Source organism: Gobius niger (genome assembly GCF_951799975.1).
Source record: "Gobius niger genome assembly, chromosome: 23".
Taxonomy (NCBI): Eukaryota; Metazoa; Chordata; class Actinopteri; order Gobiiformes; family Gobiidae; genus Gobius; species Gobius niger.
This window is the reverse complement of record NC_136874.1, coordinates 10,008,528-10,027,584: the sequence shown is the minus strand read 5'-3', so window position 1 is coordinate 10,027,584 and position 19,057 is coordinate 10,008,528. Positions and strand designations below refer to the sequence as shown.

Here is a 19,057-nt window from a genome sequence, read left to right as displayed (position 1 = left end):
ATTTCCACAGCATCAATAAATAATTAAGTTACTAGACCATATTTAAGAACGGTCCCACAATCATAGGTCATTTAGATAGATAGACAGACAGACAGACAGACAGACAGACAGACAGACAGACAGACAGACAGACAGACAGACAGACAGACAGACAGACAGACAGACAGACAGACAGACAGACAGACAGACAGACAGACAGACAGACAGACAGACAGACAGACAGACAGACAGATAGATAGATAGATAGATAGATAGATAGATAGATAGATAGATAGATAGATAGATAGATAGATAGATAGATAGATAGATAGATAGATAGATAGATAGATCGATCTTTCTGTCACCTTCCCGAAGGTGACATAAAAGGCTCAAAACATGCACACACGCTTCCATAAACCATTCCAGTTAAATAATAAAGGCAATAAAATAAAGGGATGGGATTTGATAAGAGAGGTTTTGCCGCCGGAACAAGTTTGACATCTTATCAAAAGTGGTTCTATGCAAAGCACCTGAGTAGGAAGTTGCTCAGGTGATTGTAAAGGTGCGGGTTGGCCAACCCGGCGATATTGTGGTCTTTATTGGTGTACCACTAAAAAGGGGAGAAGAAAAAAAAAACGATGTGTGAAAGGCCTGATTTGAGTTTTGAAGCATTGGCGCAAACTAAATGATTTTCCATCTGACTCACCATGGAATCAAAGTCCACCTCCTCCTGCACCAAGGCCTCAGAAATCGCCGCCGATTGCTGGAAGTGCACATTGTCTATAAAGAAGGTGACATGAGTTAGTTTTCAGGAGAACGAATTAATAAAACACACTGAGTTGGCTCACCGTCTGCTGTCCCATGAACAATGAGGTACTGAACTTTGCGGAAGTTTTTCATTCTTTCCCTGGTTGTGACTATTGAGTTCTATAAAGCAAATACATTAACATAAAATAAATGTATTTTTTTTTATTTCACACTGAAAATGTTTAATAGATATTTACATCATAGGCCTCTTGATTCATAGAAGGAGGATTCATATAGCGCTCGGTGTAGATTGAATCTGAAAAAAGGAAATAATAGATAAAATAACACGGTATAAATGCATTACTATTTTAAAATGGCAAAACATAATCCAAGAAGCTGGGTTGTCTTAACCGGATGCTTCAATCCAAAGCATGAAGCTCCAGGAACTTTTGAACAATTGACTGTGGTTTAAAGTCAAGGGCAATGCATTCATTTTCTTGTAGAATAGTACATGTTTGCCACCTTAGGTCAATATTGTCAGCACTGCAGTTTGTGCAGCACATACAGCACATTTTCATTAATCACTAACAGGGCTGGGCATCGATTTGGATTTCCTAAATCCTTTTGATTGGATTAACTTCATTCGATTGGATTCAATTTGATTGATTTTCGATAGAGTTAAGGATGTCATGCAGCACCAATTTTACTTGGATGTGGAAGACATTCTCAGAAGAACTAATGCTGCAAATAGTAGAAACTAACTCTTGGTGCATTAGTACAAATATGAACATTTACATTAAGAATCGAACTCAATGCAGATACATTAATCATGTACTATTTTTTGTTAGCATGATCTGACCAAAACAAAAATGCGAGAAGTCACATGGAATTATTATGGGAAAAAAAGAATTGATATTGGGCTATTCAAAGGAAAATCAATTCAAATCGATTAACAAATTCATTAAACCCCGCCCTAATCACCAATTCACTTTGCATTCTGACAAATCAGTACACGGCCATGTCAAAAAACGTGATGTGCGGTTGGTATCGTGAGACAGAAACAGGTTGAAGCAGCAACTATCTCCAACTATCTCCAACAAAGCCAAAGGAAAAGAAAAAAAATGCTTTTATTTCATGTTTTGTTATATAGAGTAAAATCAAAATTTCATTAAGTGTTTATGTCATATGTGGGGAGATGAAAGGTAATATTTATGAAACATAGACAATTTACCTTCCAGTCCTTTCTTCACTTATATAGGTTATAAAAAATAAATGACTCAAACTAATGCTTACCATAGTACATCCAATTGGAGACAGGAGCCACAGCCATTCCACATTTAAAAACACCGCTGCCCGACCCCAGCACCCTCGAAGTGACGAACCCACCATAAGACTGCAATACAATTCTATGTGTCGTCTTTTTGTGACAGTACATCATGTTTTTCAGTTTTTGTTTTCCTTTGCTTTACTTACCCAGCCCCAAATAGCCACTCTGTCCTTATCAATGAAGCCCCATCTGATGAATTCCCTAGAACGCAAGGGCATTGTGGGATAATTAGCCTCTACTTCCGGCCTCCCGCGGAAACAACACCAGTCCAGTTTGAAGCGAGAGATATTTCCTGGAAATACTGAATCTGTTTTCTTTCCTTACTTGGTCGCTGTTATCTGATCTTCCACCTCATCGGTTCCAAGGCGTTTATACAGTTTATGCATTATCTCGTCGCCTTGGTAACAGCTTCCTCTCCCGTCGAAATTGGCAACAATAATTTTTTCGGTGCTGGCCAAGTAGGTGGACCAGCTTAAACTGTAGGTGTAGTCGACTCTCTGGCTGCATGGCCCCGCGTACCTACACACAGCACATTGTTCATTCATAAATATTTACATTTCATTGTCTGTAAAATGATTGGTCCGCAATGGGTAGCTTTTGCACAGGCTTAATACACTCCATTATAATATACTCTTTATCTTACACGTCGATGAGAAGTGGGTACTTCTTTGACTCGCTGAAGTCTGGAGGTAACGTCATTTTGTACCACAGGTCTGTTGGAAAAAGCAATAACTTTACGCTTTCAAAATACAACTAATAATTTCAACACTTTGTACTCGAAGTCACTTACCATATCCATCAATTCTAATCGTGCCTAGTTTTATTTTGGGCATCTGGATCTCGGAAATATGCTTTGCAAAGACTTCGTTGTTCTCCAGAGAAAGCTCTAGAGAATGAAAACACTTCATGAGAAACTTCCATAGCCTTCCACTTTGGAATAAATCCGCACTTACTAAGTCCTTCTTTACTCATTAGATAATCACGTGGAATGCCAGGTCCTGCAGTTCAATAAAAGCAATAATTTCATCTCTGAAAACAAATAATTAAACATTGAGGAGAAAAGACTAACCGGTGCAGCTCGACATGTAGAAGGAGGCCTTGGTGCTGAAGGACGCGGAGTTATACAAGCATTCTTTTTTAGGGTCACACGTAAGACACACTGTTTGTTTGTCATTTCCGCTCCAACTGGGGGGAAACGAAAGGAGTATATAATCAAAGTTTTCGGAAAATGTAATGGCAAGTTGAACATACGTGTAGCGGTAGACGTTCCTTCCTCCGGGCAGGCCGTGAAACTCATTACTGACAAAGTATCTGTGGGTAGAGGGCAATGTGGTGAGCAAGTTCATGAACAAAAGCATACTTCTGACACTTACACGCTGTCTTCAGTCACCAACAAAATGTCGATCACTTCCCATTTTCCAGAGGTGATTGGCTCCACAATATCCTGACCAAGTGGACAGATTGTAAGAGCAAAACATTTCACTTTGGATCATTTACGCTGAGAGAAGAGACATTAAACTTGGAGACAGTGTTTGTATCATGTGGATCTGCTCAACCTCCTCAGTGTTATTCTACCATGTTACCTGAATGCATAGTATTGACTGTTGTGTTAGCTTGTGTACAGCTCACCCCTTTAACGTGGTGGAGGTGCTTGTACTTTTGCTTGTCGCTCAAGATCCGGTAGTAGCTTCTCTTGTCGGCAGAAAACACCGGCGCTGAAGGAGCAAACTAAAAACAGCACATATAATGTAAAAGCAGGGATTTCCCATTTGAAATGAAGAAACAGAGGCATACTGTACCCGTCCAACCCAGCCCGTGGAACTGGTAATCTCCAGATGCTAAAGGAAACCAAATATGCAAATTAATATGATTGACTACCTTGTTATAGTTCTTTAAATCTATTTTTATTACAATATGTGCATGTTGCTTGTTAGAAAAATGGGTATACTAATGATTGCCTATATTCCTTGCCTTCATACAGATATTTTAATCCATATCTGAAGAATGGCAGGCTGCTCTGACCCTGAAGATTGGACGGGCTTGCCATCCCGTCACCATGAATACATCTATCAACCCCCGACCTTGCCCCACATAGATGATTTCTGTAATGCTGACTGCCCCCTCTTGTGTTCCAGCTCTTTGTATAAACTCGCTCGACATGTCAACTGTAAAACGGTTCCCTTGATCGAAAAATTAAATCACCTGCTGAAGGATTTGTTCATCATTTTAGTACCCTTTTCTGTTGAAAATTACTTGAAACACTACAATTACTACAGCCACGTTCCTGAACTGTGGCAGGAAGTAGTTTCTTTCCATAATTAGTGTACCTACTATAATTTTTTCCTACACCTATTACGTGTAGATTTGTCTGGCTTTTACAGGCAAAATTAGCTTGGTGTCAATTACTTTGTTATTTGATCTGTGATAATAAGATTATAGACGCCTTATCTATTTTCTGTAAAGGGTAATTTATCCCCCAAAGGCCTGTCATACTTATTAGCCCTCCAAATGAACACAATTAACATCAAACACGTTCATATACTGACTTACTGAGCCTCCCCTTCCTCTTTTGCACAGAAGTACAGCTGGCCATTTGATTTGTGTGGACCGTAAAGTACATAAATCTCAGGTCAATTTAACAACTGCAGCTTTTGCAGAAATCCATCATCCTCCGATGCGCTCATCACGCGCCCTTACCTCCGAATGCCCCCAGCCGGTTCCATTGAAGCTGTAAATCTGCAGGATGAGGGCGTTTTGGACTCTCTTCAGCCACTGGACAGCTATACGGTCATCCGTGGCCCATGTGACTGTGGCAAGGTAATGCTCACTAAAGACAGCAAGAGAACGAGTAATAGACGAGTATTGTTTTAAAAGGGGGAAACACACCTGAGGACTTTTGGATACCTGGCGCCGTAAGCAGGCGGGACGACAACCTCACTGATATTGGTGACATTATCGGCCTCTGCTACAAAGAGCTTCACAGTCGGGTTGGCGGCGCCTGCCTGAAGAACCAACATTGAACAGGATTTAATCATTTCACGAGTCAGTGATACTCAGACAAGGCAGTTTATCTTACTTTTGGATAAGGGACGGACACAATGGTGGGATACTGCTCATTCCCGAACCACGGGTACTCAATGTGAGGGACCTGCGAGACGTTCATCTGGACACAGGCCACAAACTTCCCTCCAGGAGACCACCACAGGCCCCGAGCGGATGAAAACATCTCCTCTGCAGAAGAAAATAGCTTTGATGCCAGATCCCCTTGCTTATCAAACTCTAATCATTTATACATAGGCTTGGGGGCAGCATTACTCCAGCTTGCGTAACTCCTTGCAAGAGAGAATAAATGGTATGAATGATGCCAAAAATGGTGTTTCATGTTTCTTTGGTTGAGTTTGTATTGATTGCCATGGGGTCGATCCAACAGTTGTCCCAAGCCCAACTAAAACCACTACTTTAACCATCTCCACAATGGCCTTTAGTGAGTACAGGAACTCTTAAACCAATATTAGTCATGTTAGTCAGCTGAGCAAATGTTATGAATCCGGTTTTACTTGTAATTGTTTTTTCTAGACCTTGCCAAAGGCAGTTCATTCCTGTTTGGGCTTGTATAAATAGTCAATGGTTTGAGGTTGTATAAATAGTAAATGGACTCCCCGAGGTTATTTGTTTAGAAATGCTCATCTTAGTGTTAACAAGATAAGATAAGATAAGACAAGATAAGATAATAAAGCCTCAGTTTTCACTCTCTTTCACTGTCTTACCCTCATAGGACCAATCAGGGATGCCGTTAAAAATCTCATTCACTTTCCCAGTGTGGGTGACCCTTTCTGAATCCAGCTCGGGGCTGGTCTTTACATACACGTCATTGTTCCACACATAGGCCTGTGAATTACAACAAAACACACATTATTTGTCTTGCCTGTGAATGGTGAAACCCATTTCAAATCTTTCACTTATTTGCTCTGAAAAAACATACCAATTTGTGGCCCACAGGAGACCAGTCAAAGAACTGGACTTTCTGAAGACTGGATAAGAATACCCTGGAAAGGAAAGATGTAGAAAGTCAAAAGAAAGATATGTAAATATAAAGCAATCATAAGTTTATGTTGGTTTGGAAGGGAGGCACTAACTTTTTTTCAACATCGTATAAAGAATACGACGCAAAGAATGAGTGTCTCCACAGCTAAAAAGGACAAAACAATAATTTGAAATTGAAAAATGTGATTTGGTGATTTTGAGCAGGGCGTACCTTGGTATAGTTGCTCAAAAAGGCCACATATTTGTGATCTGCAGACAGCAGGTAATCATAGGCCTCCACTTTAGCCTGTGCCAAAAAGAATGCAGTCATGTGTTAAGATTTCCTCCACAGACGTTGGTGTAAAGTGCTTTGGAATATCTCACAAATGTCTCCTTGCTTAAAAAGAGCGTCTGTGTTAGAGTCGTGACGTCAAGGAGATGGACTGAGCCCTCGTAAGTGTGGAGATATTGGTCATCTACAGGTGACAGAACAAAGTATTTACACTACAAATGTGGCTTGGTTACAAAAGATAAGAGAGTGAATTCCATCGTGTGTAATGACTAAAGGGGGTGTTTCTGTTCACGGCAGACCTGAGATCCACCGCAGGTTGTAGGACTTGGTTCGGAGAGTGCTGTTGTAGACATCCATCAAAGAGAAAACCCTCTGCTCCTGACCTTCTGCGTCTTTGGGTTTGTCTTTGAAGAGAGACAGACAAATTGTGCAGTGAGAACCTGACCATCATAGCCATAAAGCACGGAGATAAAGCGCTCATCACGACAAGTGGAAGATTTTACGTCACTGCAATTAAACGAGCACGTCACAGTACATAAAACTCACAGAAGATAATAACTGTATTGAAACTTTCCATCCTGACGTAAACACGTGGAAGTAAACCACAGCTAAAAAGTCCATAAGCGTTCAGCCGTGCGTAATGACGCATGCCGCGCGCACGAACTAATATGATGATCATGTAATAATAAGGGCTCACCTTTAAAAAAGACGGCTCTGGGCAAGGCGATTAAGGTGACAGCTATTGTCACGCCAAAGAGTCCGAGCAGGATTTTACCGATGGGAACCTGAAAGTTAACACGTTACCAAAGTGAGTCCCAGTCCCAGTTTACGCATTCATGTAAGTGTCAATATGAAGCATGCACAACGAACCATGTTGCCTGTCCCTGCAGGTAGTGAGGCGTGAATCCCATACGCGTCCAATGGACGACACTAAAGTTATGCCACTCAGGGCTTTCTGGTTAAATATGATCTCGGCTCAAGTTTCAAAAGTGGTAATAAGCATAAAGAGTGCGGTTGAGCTCCAAAGCTTTAAAGAAGTGTGTGGTTCCCCAAACTGCTCTGCGCTCGAGCTGCTCCCAGTGGCTCCAGCCGCTCATTCACCACAGGCTCTGAGCCAAGGGCTGCATGCACTTTGAAGTGACTGATGGCTGTTTATTTAGTTAAAAAACTTAAAGACTTTGTCACTCAGTAACACGTGGTTAATGCAAATTACGTTATATAGACTTAACTGGTGTTTTAACTGTGTAGTCAGTGCTGTAAGCTTAAAATGAAGGCAGTCGCTGGAGGGCTGCTGTCCTGTGACATCACATTCCCAAACATGAACATGGACAACTTACAACGTGTTTATAGAAAAAAAAACATTTACAATCTGTTAAAAATATATAGGTCTGTACAAATGTAATATAGGTTTTATATAGATTATATTTATTTATTTATTCGTGTTTTTTTTTTTACAGGGATAGTGCAAGAAAACACTGGCTACTCGTTGGCCGATGTGATAATAAGGCACCTAGTCTTAGGCTAATTAGCAGCTCCCGTCCCCGTTTAGGCTTTTCTACGAGTTTTTAAAAGGATAAAAAGATTACATTCAGTAAAAAACATCAAAAAAAATACAACAATAAAAAGAAATACGAGAGACATATCTGACCTCTTCACATCCCAAGTTCATCCATGCAGGTCAGTGGTCACCCTTACCTTTGTTCTTTAGCCACGGCTTCAGCTTCTGGGATCATTTTGATTTGATTTATTTGATCAATTATTTACATTATTTACATTATTATATTTACATTCATGTCACATGAAGCCAAAGAAAAATAATAACTCAAAGGGAGTAGGCCGAAGCAAGAAATCTTATATGTGCCTACCCCATACATAAGATCCTTTCATGCGTCTCAGGATTATTTGTAATCGAGAATACAGTAGAAATGTAAGATGAACATTTTTGAAGCGCATGTGTACAGCAGCAGGCAGAATTTCACATGCTTATTCACTGCAATGTAATAAAAAACTCTTTTAGCACAAAATATTAAAAAAGCAGCATATGGAATTTGTTCTGCAATAGTTTGGAGAAGATGATGACTTCAGTCTATCTGGTCACTGTCGGCCTGCTTGTTCACACACACATGTTAAGTGGCAGGCGATCACACTGCATGCTAAAAGCCTGTTAAAAGCTGGACAAATACAGCCCCCACTCTTTATGGCGAATAGACGTGATATTGCGCACTCGTCCCCCCGCTCCGGACATCCTCAGCAAACAATAGACAGTGGCCATCTTCCCTAATGCAGGATGGGTGTTTGAAGAGACTCAGATTCCATTTTTAGCCATTGCCAGTGTCACGTTTTAAGGGAAACGTCATCATCATGATCTCTAAAATCTATTTTATTAGCTGTGCAATAGTTTTGCATCCATGTTGAGTGTCACCATGTATCAGTTATAATGGCAAATGAAGCAGAATGGTATGGGATTGTTTATGCTATAGGGAATGCTGGGTATTTGAGTATCCTCAGCTGGCACCACTTCCTCTTAGCTCTCACTCTTGTTTATTCATGATCATAAACAAAGATCATGGCCCAGTTTCATGGCTTAATGCTGGTGTTAGCCGCACTGTGCTCTCACATGGTGTGTTGGCATACTTTTTTTTTTTTTTACATTGTCTGTAAGGCAACACATGCAGAAATACTTAGTCAGAGAGTGGCACACAAATCAATCAATGTAGTATGGGGAAATGAGTAGCTTGTCAAAAATTATGATTCATATAATGGGCATAGAGTGCATAAATAAATACATTTGAACTGAAAATACAATGGTTGTGGTAAAAAAAAAAATACATAGGAGTACAATATCTTATGCAACCAACAATATCTTTGTCTCCATGCTTCTTTTGTCTTACTATGTATAAAACATAGAACAACCTCTATAAACATATTCTGAAATGCATCTTCAAACAAAAAGAATATTAGTATAATCTAGCAGATCATTATGGCGCTCAATCTTGAACAAGTTTATATAGAGCTAAGTTACTGAGCATTGAAAATAAAATTCTGCTTCCCTGAGGGTTAGATCTTTTTCACATTTCAGACTAGAAATAGTATGAAATAAGATATAGGTTATGTATGAGGTGAACTATAAAGAAATGTGGCTCCTCTTTAGCCAGTAGGTTATAGTTATTGGTGAACTTGCATTATAGTTTACTGACTGGAATAAAAAAAATAAAAAAAATGAATGAAACAAAAATGCAGACTTTCCTGGCTGCGGAATGGGTGTAAATAGCACCATCTAGAGGTAGAAAAGAGGTAATGCAAGAGAATGCACACTCGGCTAAATGTGTTTTTCCCGATGACATTAAGCGACATGAAAAATATAATCGGCAACAATTGCACACGTTTCCGCGGTTGTCAAACATAGAAATATATACAAAGTCAAAGAATAAAATACATTTGAACGCATGAGTGACGTTCTGTACTGTAGCGAATAAGGGGCGGGTCTATCCTGGCGTCGGCCTCTCATTGGCCACCTTCGCTGTCACTCTTGTCATTTCCGACAGCAGCTCGGATGTGATGTAGCAACTGCTCGGACTTATCGGAAGTTGCAACTGTGGGAGACAAGCTTCGCTGTCAAGCAAAATACCACTGATATACCTCAACTTTGACTGTTATTAGTGCTTTTCTAATGGCTTATCCGGGATACGGCGGGGTAAGTGTCATTATGTGGATTATTTAAGGCTTCTCGCTTCTTACGCCGAACCGAACCTCAGTCAAAGATCATTTGCATTTGTCAAAATCTATCATAAGTAAGTAGTTGTCTGTAAGTTATTCTCTGATTAAGTTTAACATTTGTACGAATCTTATAGATGGGGATGAATACTTTTAAATCAAAGCTTGTGAGTCAGTCTGATTAAATGCTATATAATTTCTGGGGGCTTACTGCTTCCGGGAATTACTCTTTAGTGGAAAAAATACAGAGCAGGCACTAACTTGTGGGGACAAGTTGAAATTCGATTGGTCGTTTTGTGAAAGTGATTCAAATATGTCAAAAAAGTATGTCAAAAAGCCAAAATATCACAGTAGAGTACAGGTCACCCTAAACTCCACTATTATCTATTTTAAGACTATCAATTCAAAAGCAGAGGCACTTTATCAGAAGAGTGAGTGACCTAAATATGAATAATATAGCTTACCTTAACTTCATAACATAACTGAAGCCTGTACCACCTGGTTGTTCTGTTTGGCATTAACACAGAGGGAGCTTGTGTGAGATTTGTGTAAAAATATTCCATTTGTATTTAATACAACATTGTAACAGAAGTGATCTGTCTCTTCTCTTCAGTATGGAGCCCAAATGCCAGGGATGCCTCCTCAGGGGATGCCTGGGGGTCCGATGGGTGGCCATCCGATGGGGGGTCCAATGGGTGGGCACATGGGAGGCCCCATGCCTGGGCAGATGCCTGGGCAGATGCCTGGGCAGATGCCTGGGCAGATGGGTGTGCCGATGGGAGGGGCACCTCAAGGGGGATATGCCCCGTACGGCGGAGGGTTTCCAGGTTATGGCGCTCCAGCTGGCAATGACCCCATGTGGGGGTATTTCACTTCTATTGCGGGACAGGTAACACGCACTTGTGTGGTCTATTTGTTTTTTGAAAGAGTGCTTTATACATTCATTATTAACTTCTCGTGTGCACAGGATGGAGAGGTGGATGCTGAGGAGCTGCAAAGGTGTCTGACTCAAGCCAATTTCACTGGAAGCTACTCTCGTAAGTGAAACTCCATTCTCATAAATTATAAACCGAGACAACAGTCAAACATACTGTTGTTTCTTACAGCCTTCAGCTTGGAGACCTGTCGGATCATGATCGCCATGCTCGATGTATCCTTTGGTATCTACTGGCCTCGAACAATAATATATATATACAATACAATAATAATGACTCAGTGCGCTGCACTAGGTGTGGTCAACTGGGCTTGTCCAGCTGCCTTCTCAGTGACATGCTGCTTCCATGACGCAGTTGTCATAGTCATGTGTTGTATGACATGAAGTATTTGCACCTTAACCCAAATGTCATCAGAGGGACTTCACAGGCAAAATGGGCTTCAATGAGTTCAAGGAGCTGATGGTGGCCATGAACGGCTGGAAGCAGAATTTCATGATGTTCGACAGAGACCGCAGTGGGACTGTGGAGCCACACGAGTTGTCCCAGGCCATTACCACAATGGGTGAGGTGGAAAAAAACTGTACACTGAGAAACGCACCATTTACTATGTAATAATACTGCTAGACTAAACCTTATGAACCATTTCTATACTACACTTAACCTAGAGCATAGCATTCTTTTAAAACATCATTATCTGTGATGGTTCATTTGTCTCTGATCTGATTATTGTTCTAAGGCCCATTAACCGTGTTGTCCCATTTGTACAGGGTACCGCCTCACCCCACAGGCTCTGAACGCCGTTGTCAAGCGCTACAGCAAAAATGGAAGGATCTTTTTTGACGACTACGTTTCTTGTTGTGTGAAACTCCGCTCTCTTACAGGTACAACACCGTGTGCCGATAGTTCACTGAGCACGGTGTAGCACACACATGGCTCAAATGTGGACGTTACAAACAGCTCTTTAGCTTTTCTGCATCTGCTGGGGGAATTGTTGAAGTGGTAAATATTTTATTGTTGTTAATTTTGCAGACAACTTCAAGCAGAGGGACCAAATGCATCGGGGAGCAGTCACCTTCCAGTACGATGATGTAAGCTCATTAATTACTGTGGGGTCACAAAGTATTCGTCATACCTTTTATTCCTGTTATCATGTTGAAGTCTGACACTGATTATTTGTATTCCTATAATGTACTAATACAAGGTTATCAGTGTAGAACTTTTACCAATAGAAAATGTTTAGAATTAACTGATTCAAATGTATCAAAAAACTTTCTGAACTCAGTAATATTTTTGGCCACAACGTATCCTTGTTTACAGTATGTAAATGTGTATTGAACCAGTCAAATACCTGCCTCTCCAATGAAATGACTTTCTACCTTTGTGTTTCCGTTTGACAGTTTATCCTGTGTACAATGGCCATCTAAGCCCCGCGGAGTCCTGCGCCATAAGGTCAAGCCATGGCTAATGAAGCAGTCGGGACGGTCTGTGGACTGCTGACTCACAAAAATGCAAAGGGAGGCCAGTATTTCTGACTGAGAATATTTAGAGCTTGCGGCACTGCTATGATTTTAATACAAACTTTATACTTTATATGTATCGCAGTGAGGGGAATGCCACGACTTTTTCCGATTGTACGGATATAACCGGTGAATAAGTGAAAATTCGATAAAGGGGAACAATCTCAAGTAATCCAGCAAAATCTACTCAAAATCTTATGTATGTGTGTGATGATCAAAGTGAAACTGCTGTTAGTGAAAGATGCTCTGATTTCCAGTACATGGCCTGTGCCAATGGAGTCTCTATATGTGGCCAAAGTGCACTCCAACAGTTCTATACAGTATATATAAATATATATATTCAAACTAACAAAGCGTTATATCGATAGCACTCTTTACAGTAACTTTAGCTTTATGGAAATGTAAGAAAGATCTATATTATTGTGTGCCTTTTCCACTTGCATTTGTTGAATATGTGCCTAACAGATATTAGCTCCATGTATAATAAGACAATGTGACCATGTATAGTCTGGGTAAATGCATGAATTGAATACAGTTTTTTGCACAAGTACCTTTTGTTATTCTTAATAAACACAGTGCCAGTACGCATTCGCTTTATTATTCTATACAATTGTGTATTCAGTCTACACAATATATTAGATTTCTTTAAATATAGTTTGGAACAAAAACATTCAAATTAGCTGTTAAGTGTTGCATTGTATAAAATACAGTGGCAAACATTTAAAAAATGCATAAAAACAATTGTGAACAGCACTAGATTTAAAAAGTGACATATTATCCAGTACAGCAAGTTATCTAATCTTTGTGCAAAAGATTGCAATTTTCATGAAAGTTCAGTAGACAGCTCTCCAGGCGCTGGATGTGTTGGGTTGAACTGAAGCGACTTGCTCTACATCAGTGCTTGAAAATCAAAGATATGTTCAACTTCTGAAAGGAAACACCCCACAATGTGCTGGATACAGATTCCACGACAGTTTGCCACTTTGAATTCCCAGGCTTTGGAAAAGAAAGACCTTGATATAATATGACATGAACAGTTTAATGCCCCGCGCTCTTACTGTATGTGCCAGTGATCGTTAAGACGACGGGCACATATCATTCTGAACTAAAACACGCCATTAAAACTGAGAGCTCACTGTGGGAAACCGCGGCTGAAGCCCAATCTGATACAATGGTAGCGACGTAATTCAAAGGCAAGAGTCAATGCAACACCAGCAGGAAGCCTTCTGTCTCTGAAGTCTTGCTACATTAAGAGGCTATGATTTGCATTCATTATCGTCCATCACCGACTCATCAGCCCACACCATTCGAAACGTCAGGGGTTTGGAAAACACTTAAACCAAGTACATTATAAAAATAATGGCAAACAAAATGTTCTGTTTTAGAAAAATAGGTTAAACCTTTAGTGTCTCTGGTGAGTGTGCTATACCTACGTTTCAAAACACACAATTCAGACTTCTTATACTCGAGTCAGTGCAGTCTCCATGCAGTATGCGCTCATGTTTCCATGTTTGTAGGTATAAAATGTAAAGAGCTTTTCGTCTCATGCAGGTTAATCGCGAAAGGTTGAAATAACTTCAGGAATTTACATTGTCGAAGGTGGAAAGCATTGGATGTATTGAGAAACTATCGGGTTTATAAAGGCTAGAGCAGGCTAATTCAGCTAAGGCTAGCGAAGGCGGCCCGGCACACAAACCTTTTTGGTGATATAAGGATGGTTTCACTCATGGGCTGCTATCTATAGGAAGATAATGGAAGACTTATAGCATGCGTTATACAAGGACAGTGTAAGCAAAAGCACAAAAGACTCTTGGTCCGGTCAGTCGGAAATGCCCTTATGTTGTACATGTGATTGTGGAGTTTCCTTTACTGGCCCAGGGTCCATACATTTAGGGACACATGGGTAGGCAGTGTAAACGGCAGACACGAGCTTTAGGACAGGAACGTGGGACGGTGGCATATAGTGACTCTTATAAATGAATTGTTTGGGGTGTCTTAGACATGTGCAGTGTTCCTTCATATTTTATCTCCCATGCCCACATTATTGCTGCCACATCCAGGTACAGTGTAATATTGTGGGCTATCATCAGAGTGATTCTATTCATAAAAGGTGGCATTACGGTGTGAAGTAGGCACGCTAAATGTACAGACAGCTCTCCTCGCGATAAGTACTTAAAGGAGCGGAGTGAGGAAATGTCAGAGAGTGTTTCAAGTAGCTTTGTCCCTGTGCTGGACGGACCTGTTGGCTACAATAGACTGTAAGCATGCGGAGAACACAGCGGATGGCCCGTGTGAGAGGAACATGCACCCCAGGGGAGAGGGTCGGAGGGGACACATGCATATCTCTTAGAACAAGCACATGGGCCGCCCCGTGTTGCTGGCAGTGTCCTATTTGGTCTATGTACAAGAGAAGATGACTTTACATGTGTTGTTAATAATATAGTTTATAAATAGTAGCTCTGTATAAATGGACTGTACATCTAAACCAGCCAAGGGGTGTGGGCAAGGACTTTCCAAAAGGTCTGGAAGAAAAGTCTACAGTTAGTTTCCTTTGCATATTCAGTCTCTTTCTTAGACCCTGAGTCGTGCGAGAGAGAAGAGCTTCAGTCTACGGTTGGGGCAGGCCGGGGTCGGACAGCGGTCTGTGGAGTCCCAACGTCCCTGAGCTGCTGGGGACATCGGGCAGCGAGGCCTGTCGCCTGGACGGAAGCTCTGCTGTCTGAGAGTCTACAGTGTCCTGTACAGCGTCCTTTGTAGTGTCCACGTGGTTATGTCTGTGTCTCTGCTCCGTGTCCGAGGCACTCTCCAACAGTCCAGCTAAGTCCCCGTGTGGCGGAGGCTCCGGGACCGCAGAGGGTTCTTTGGATTTGCACTGGGAGTTTTCTGGGCTCTGTGGAGGTGAAGGCAGTCACACGTCAGGTTTAAATGCACAATGCAGTGATTGCTATACAGAATATTAGGTTACAGAATATCCATATAAAAACAAGTGACTGAGATTTGCAGTTTTTAGTAGAAAGCCTGAAACCAAATATATCACTACTCCTCTGAAAAAGGGACTCTTAACCTCAGTGTGACGTTCCTGGTTAAGTAAAAGTCAAATAATGCGTAATGTGGTGAGTGTGTGTGACCTGCGGCTGAGGCGGTGCAGGGCCCAGGGACAGTTCAGCCTGTAGAGACAGGGGCTGCACTCGGATGGCCGACTTGTAGTCAGGGCTGGACGTGACCGTGCTGTAAGCCGGAGGTCCCGCCGCACTCTGCCTCTGAAGCAACTGCAGGATGGCCTGGATATCCGCCGTCATCTGAGACTCCAGTCTGAAATGCGAAACAAGCTTAGTCACAAACACAACGTACTCGCTAAATCTGAATATTGAGTCGGTTTTCTAAGCAGTAAGCACAATTTCAAGTTTGATTGCAATACTCAAAGCAAACACAAGGGGGACCTCAAACACACATATTAGAAAGCGTTAAATGCACTTGTTTTCTTTTCTTTACAATGACTTTTGCAAATTACCCCCATTGGTAGCGCAAACCCAAGTATATGAGCAGTAACACCGTAGTCTTGTTCACTGTGCATCAGCCATTTTGTCATGGTGCAAAGCGACAGAAAGAGACCGGGTGAGAGGGGAGAAAGAGGGGAAGCCTGTCTGGTGTTGTGCCAGGAGGTACTCCTTTAAGCGGAGGCTGATATACACTTAAGCTCAGGTCTGTGTGGCTGAAATCAAGTGGAGCAGGATCAAAGTCAGAGGTAATGACATGATACAGCACCATGTTGTCTCCTCATCTTCACAAAAACATCCTCTTCCTAAAGTGAGCTGAAGCAACTCCTTCCTGACCACATCAATCCTACGTACTGACACTTTGTGATGCGACTCATGGAGGTGGCGGTGGGCTATAAATAGCAGCTGCTGCCTCCTTCTGTATTTGCACCAGGCGACACCACACTCATATCCACGTGTGACTTTACACTGCTCAAGGAGTGCTCCAATACGCTCAGTGGCTACAGTGAAATGAGCTGAATCAGTGGACCAAGGAAAATACAGGCCTATTATAGCTCAGACCAGCATCACAAGTGTCTCCTCACCCAAAGGTCAAAACGTCCATTTTAGATCAGATTGTGTGAAGCTACTGGAGTGGAGAAATAATGGCCCACAATTGAGCACACTCCGAAATGTTATGTGTCCAGAAACCAGTTTGCCACAAGACAAAGATGAGTTCTGTTCTTGTTTTTACATGCACTCTGCGCTCAGACCTGTTGAGGTGCTGCTGCAGTAGGTCCAGCCGTTGCTCCACCTCTCCGTAGGTGAGTTCTGACTCGCTGTCCTCCCCGGCTGCAGCATCCTGACAGGGGGCGGGCTCCTCCACTGTCTCACTGCGAGGCTGGTGTACCCAGTCATCCGCATCCAGCTCTGAACACACACACAAATGATTCAAGACAAAGCCTTAGGGAGAGCAGCTCTTGTGCTATCCTTCATCATTTAGCCCCAACACAGTGCAATGAGCCTGTAGTCACCTGAATGCAAAACTCTATTTATCTGATGATTTTAGCGGACTGTGGTTTGTTAAAAGCCAGAGATCATTCAAAATGAAATCAACATTTCCTGTATGGTATCTTCAAACCATTTATAAAGATCAATATCACTTTGCCTTGTCTCTGTAGGAATCTTCGTATGAGAGCATATGAGTAATAAATGAACACACTGAAACAGTCTCTATATGTCATACTGAGGGCAGTTTTAGGGGGATCCCTCAGTCAGGATCAGCCCTGGGCTCTGAGCTGTGTTCAAAATAAAACATTTCACTGGGATTTGAGACAGCACTACAGTGTTTCTCTGTCAAAGCGGGTCAGACCACAACACAAAAACTAGTGAGTTTACTCGACATGTAACTGCCCTGACAGGAGAATGAAGAATCATATTCCCAAATGCAGCTGGTTGTACGGAGGCCTTTACTTCACACTGTTTTAGCTGTTCTTGGAGGGTTTATTTTTCATGCTCAACAGAAGCAGCTTGTGTTGCCATGATGCCTGCCACTTTCATTTTCAACAATAGTTGGCAGATTCTACAGCAGGGCATTATGAACAGACATGTATGGGTCTTGAACAGATGGTTTGAGTGAGCAGACATCAGAACCTGATCTGTTTACTGTAAATCCCTCATTTGGTCATGACCTCCCATTGAAAGGGTGACCCCAGCCGCTGCGTATAATCCTCTTACATTATTACTGTGTGCATCCCTATTACACATAAGCCTTGTTAAAAGGTGTGACTTTGCTCTTGGGGCGCAGGGCTCACTGGGGTCTGGGAGCTTTGACAGTTATAAACTAAAGGTAATGCATGAGTTTGTGCTGTAGGTCTGTGTTGTTTCACCTTTGTAGGCCTGGCTCGGGGCGGTGCCTCCAGCTGCCTCAGCTGCAGAGCTCAGGTCCAGACCCAGAGGATGGTCTCGGACCACAGGGTACCCCAACACCCCAGAACACAGCGGCCTCTGCTCCTCCTCTTCCTCCTCCTCTTCCTCCTCTCCCTCCTCCGCAGACTCCCTCCTGTCCTCCACTGACGAGCCGTACATGCGCCGCTGCTGCCGACTGCCGCAGTATGTGGCCACTGGCACCTTGTTGTGGGAGCCTGTGGGACACAGGGGAGGGCTGATCAGCCTGCACTCTTCCTATGGGATGTGGGGCAGCCTCATTATTGTTGACAACAGGTAGCCAGTGTTTGGCTTCAGGGTGAACTGAGGACACACCGTGTCAGAGACATAATGCATTTAACCATGGCTGTCATGATAATCAACTATGGCATCAATGCGGTGTTGTATACGCCACAGCTACACTTGTAGAGAGAGGTGGTGTCAGCTGCAGAGTGCAGATAGAGTGCGAGGTACATCCTCTGTTCTTCTCCTGTTATATTGGGAAATGTGCTCGCAGACCCTGTAACCATGGTGACCAATTAGATTTGCCTAAATCGAAGCCAAACTGCTGAGTACCGCTGTGCAGTGGCGCTACATCCCCGTCCCAAGGCTCCCGGCTGTTAGAAGTCAAATTACAAAGGCTCCCACGGTGCGCAGTGCTCTCGTCCAAACGGCTTATTCTGTCATTTCCACAGCTACAGGCTGAGGCCATGCAGCGCGAAGTTTATCTGCGCAGCCACTGATCTTTACCCAGCGCGCAGGTGTGAGGGCTGCTAACATGAAGCACTACTTTAGAAAGGTGGAATAAATCCTGCGGTAGGACTGGTTTTAAGAGCTCAGCATCAAACATCTTCACTATCCTCAACCTTTAGGTCCAGATATAAATACATTACCCTTTAAAATGCATGCATAAAAATGGGTTTAGATCTGACCTGTAGAAAACTTTCTCCTGTAGGAGACTCTCCGGCGACACCTGATTTCATCTGTGCTGGAGCTGTTACGTTTTGTGTGAGTCTGAAAATGAGGGAGAGAAAAATCATTGCCACAGATCTCAAGCAGATAAAACAACCAACTCTGAGTGGACTGATCAAAAATGAGCTCATTTGTCACGTATACAGTAT

General features: G+C 42.3%; 3 protein-coding genes across 6 annotated transcripts in view; 1 reads left to right on the top strand and 2 right to left on the bottom strand.

Annotated features, from left to right (window-relative positions):
* Positions 1-340: 340 nt before the first annotated feature.
* On the bottom strand, positions 341-7,364 carry LOC306981980 (dipeptidyl peptidase 4-like). The gene is made up of 26 exons (XM_079581721.1): positions 7,239-7,364; positions 7,066-7,153; positions 6,668-6,772; positions 6,461-6,552; positions 6,309-6,383; positions 6,190-6,242; positions 6,036-6,099; positions 5,821-5,941; positions 5,130-5,284; positions 4,958-5,055; positions 4,751-4,880; positions 3,853-3,891; positions 3,683-3,781; positions 3,427-3,497; positions 3,305-3,364; positions 3,123-3,238; positions 3,007-3,051; positions 2,844-2,939; positions 2,697-2,766; positions 2,378-2,572; positions 2,200-2,254; positions 2,020-2,119; positions 984-1,042; positions 828-906; positions 686-759; positions 341-589 (listed from the first exon to the last, which is right to left on the bottom strand). The coding sequence occupies exons 1-26, from the start codon at positions 7,239-7,241 to the stop codon at positions 497-499; spliced, it is 2,235 nt and encodes a 744-aa protein (XP_079437847.1). The 5' UTR covers positions 7,242-7,364; the 3' UTR covers positions 341-496.
* Positions 7,365-9,918: 2,554 nt separating this feature from the next.
* LOC306981892 (sorcin-like) lies at positions 9,919-13,118 on the top strand. The gene is made up of 8 exons (XM_079581629.1): positions 9,919-10,062; positions 10,696-10,971; positions 11,050-11,119; positions 11,189-11,232; positions 11,432-11,579; positions 11,785-11,898; positions 12,047-12,105; positions 12,415-13,118. Exons 1-8 carry the CDS (start codon positions 10,039-10,041, stop codon positions 12,439-12,441), a joined length of 762 nt encoding a protein of 253 aa, XP_079437755.1. The 5' UTR covers positions 9,919-10,038; the 3' UTR covers positions 12,442-13,118.
* A 119-nt stretch (positions 13,119-13,237) lies between these two features.
* LOC306981888 (voltage-gated inwardly rectifying potassium channel KCNH7-like) overlaps positions 13,238-19,057 on the bottom strand; it is a 45,623-nt gene continuing 39,803 nt past the window's right edge. For 2 of the 4 annotated variants that reach the window (XM_079581621.1, XM_079581624.1), the window contains 5 exons: positions 18,869-18,950; positions 17,900-18,154; positions 16,784-16,940; positions 15,663-15,846; positions 13,238-15,424 (listed from right to left, as the gene is read on the bottom strand). In XM_079581621.1, coding sequence (XP_079437747.1) covers positions 15,143-15,424; positions 15,663-15,846; positions 16,784-16,940; positions 17,900-18,154; positions 18,869-18,950 — 960 coding nt within the window. In that variant the 3' untranslated portion in view covers positions 13,238-15,142. The remainder of the gene's footprint in view (positions 15,425-15,662; positions 15,847-16,783; positions 16,941-17,899; positions 18,155-18,868; positions 18,951-19,057) is intronic. The other 2 variants (XM_079581622.1, XM_079581623.1) reach the window with 1 other exon arrangement.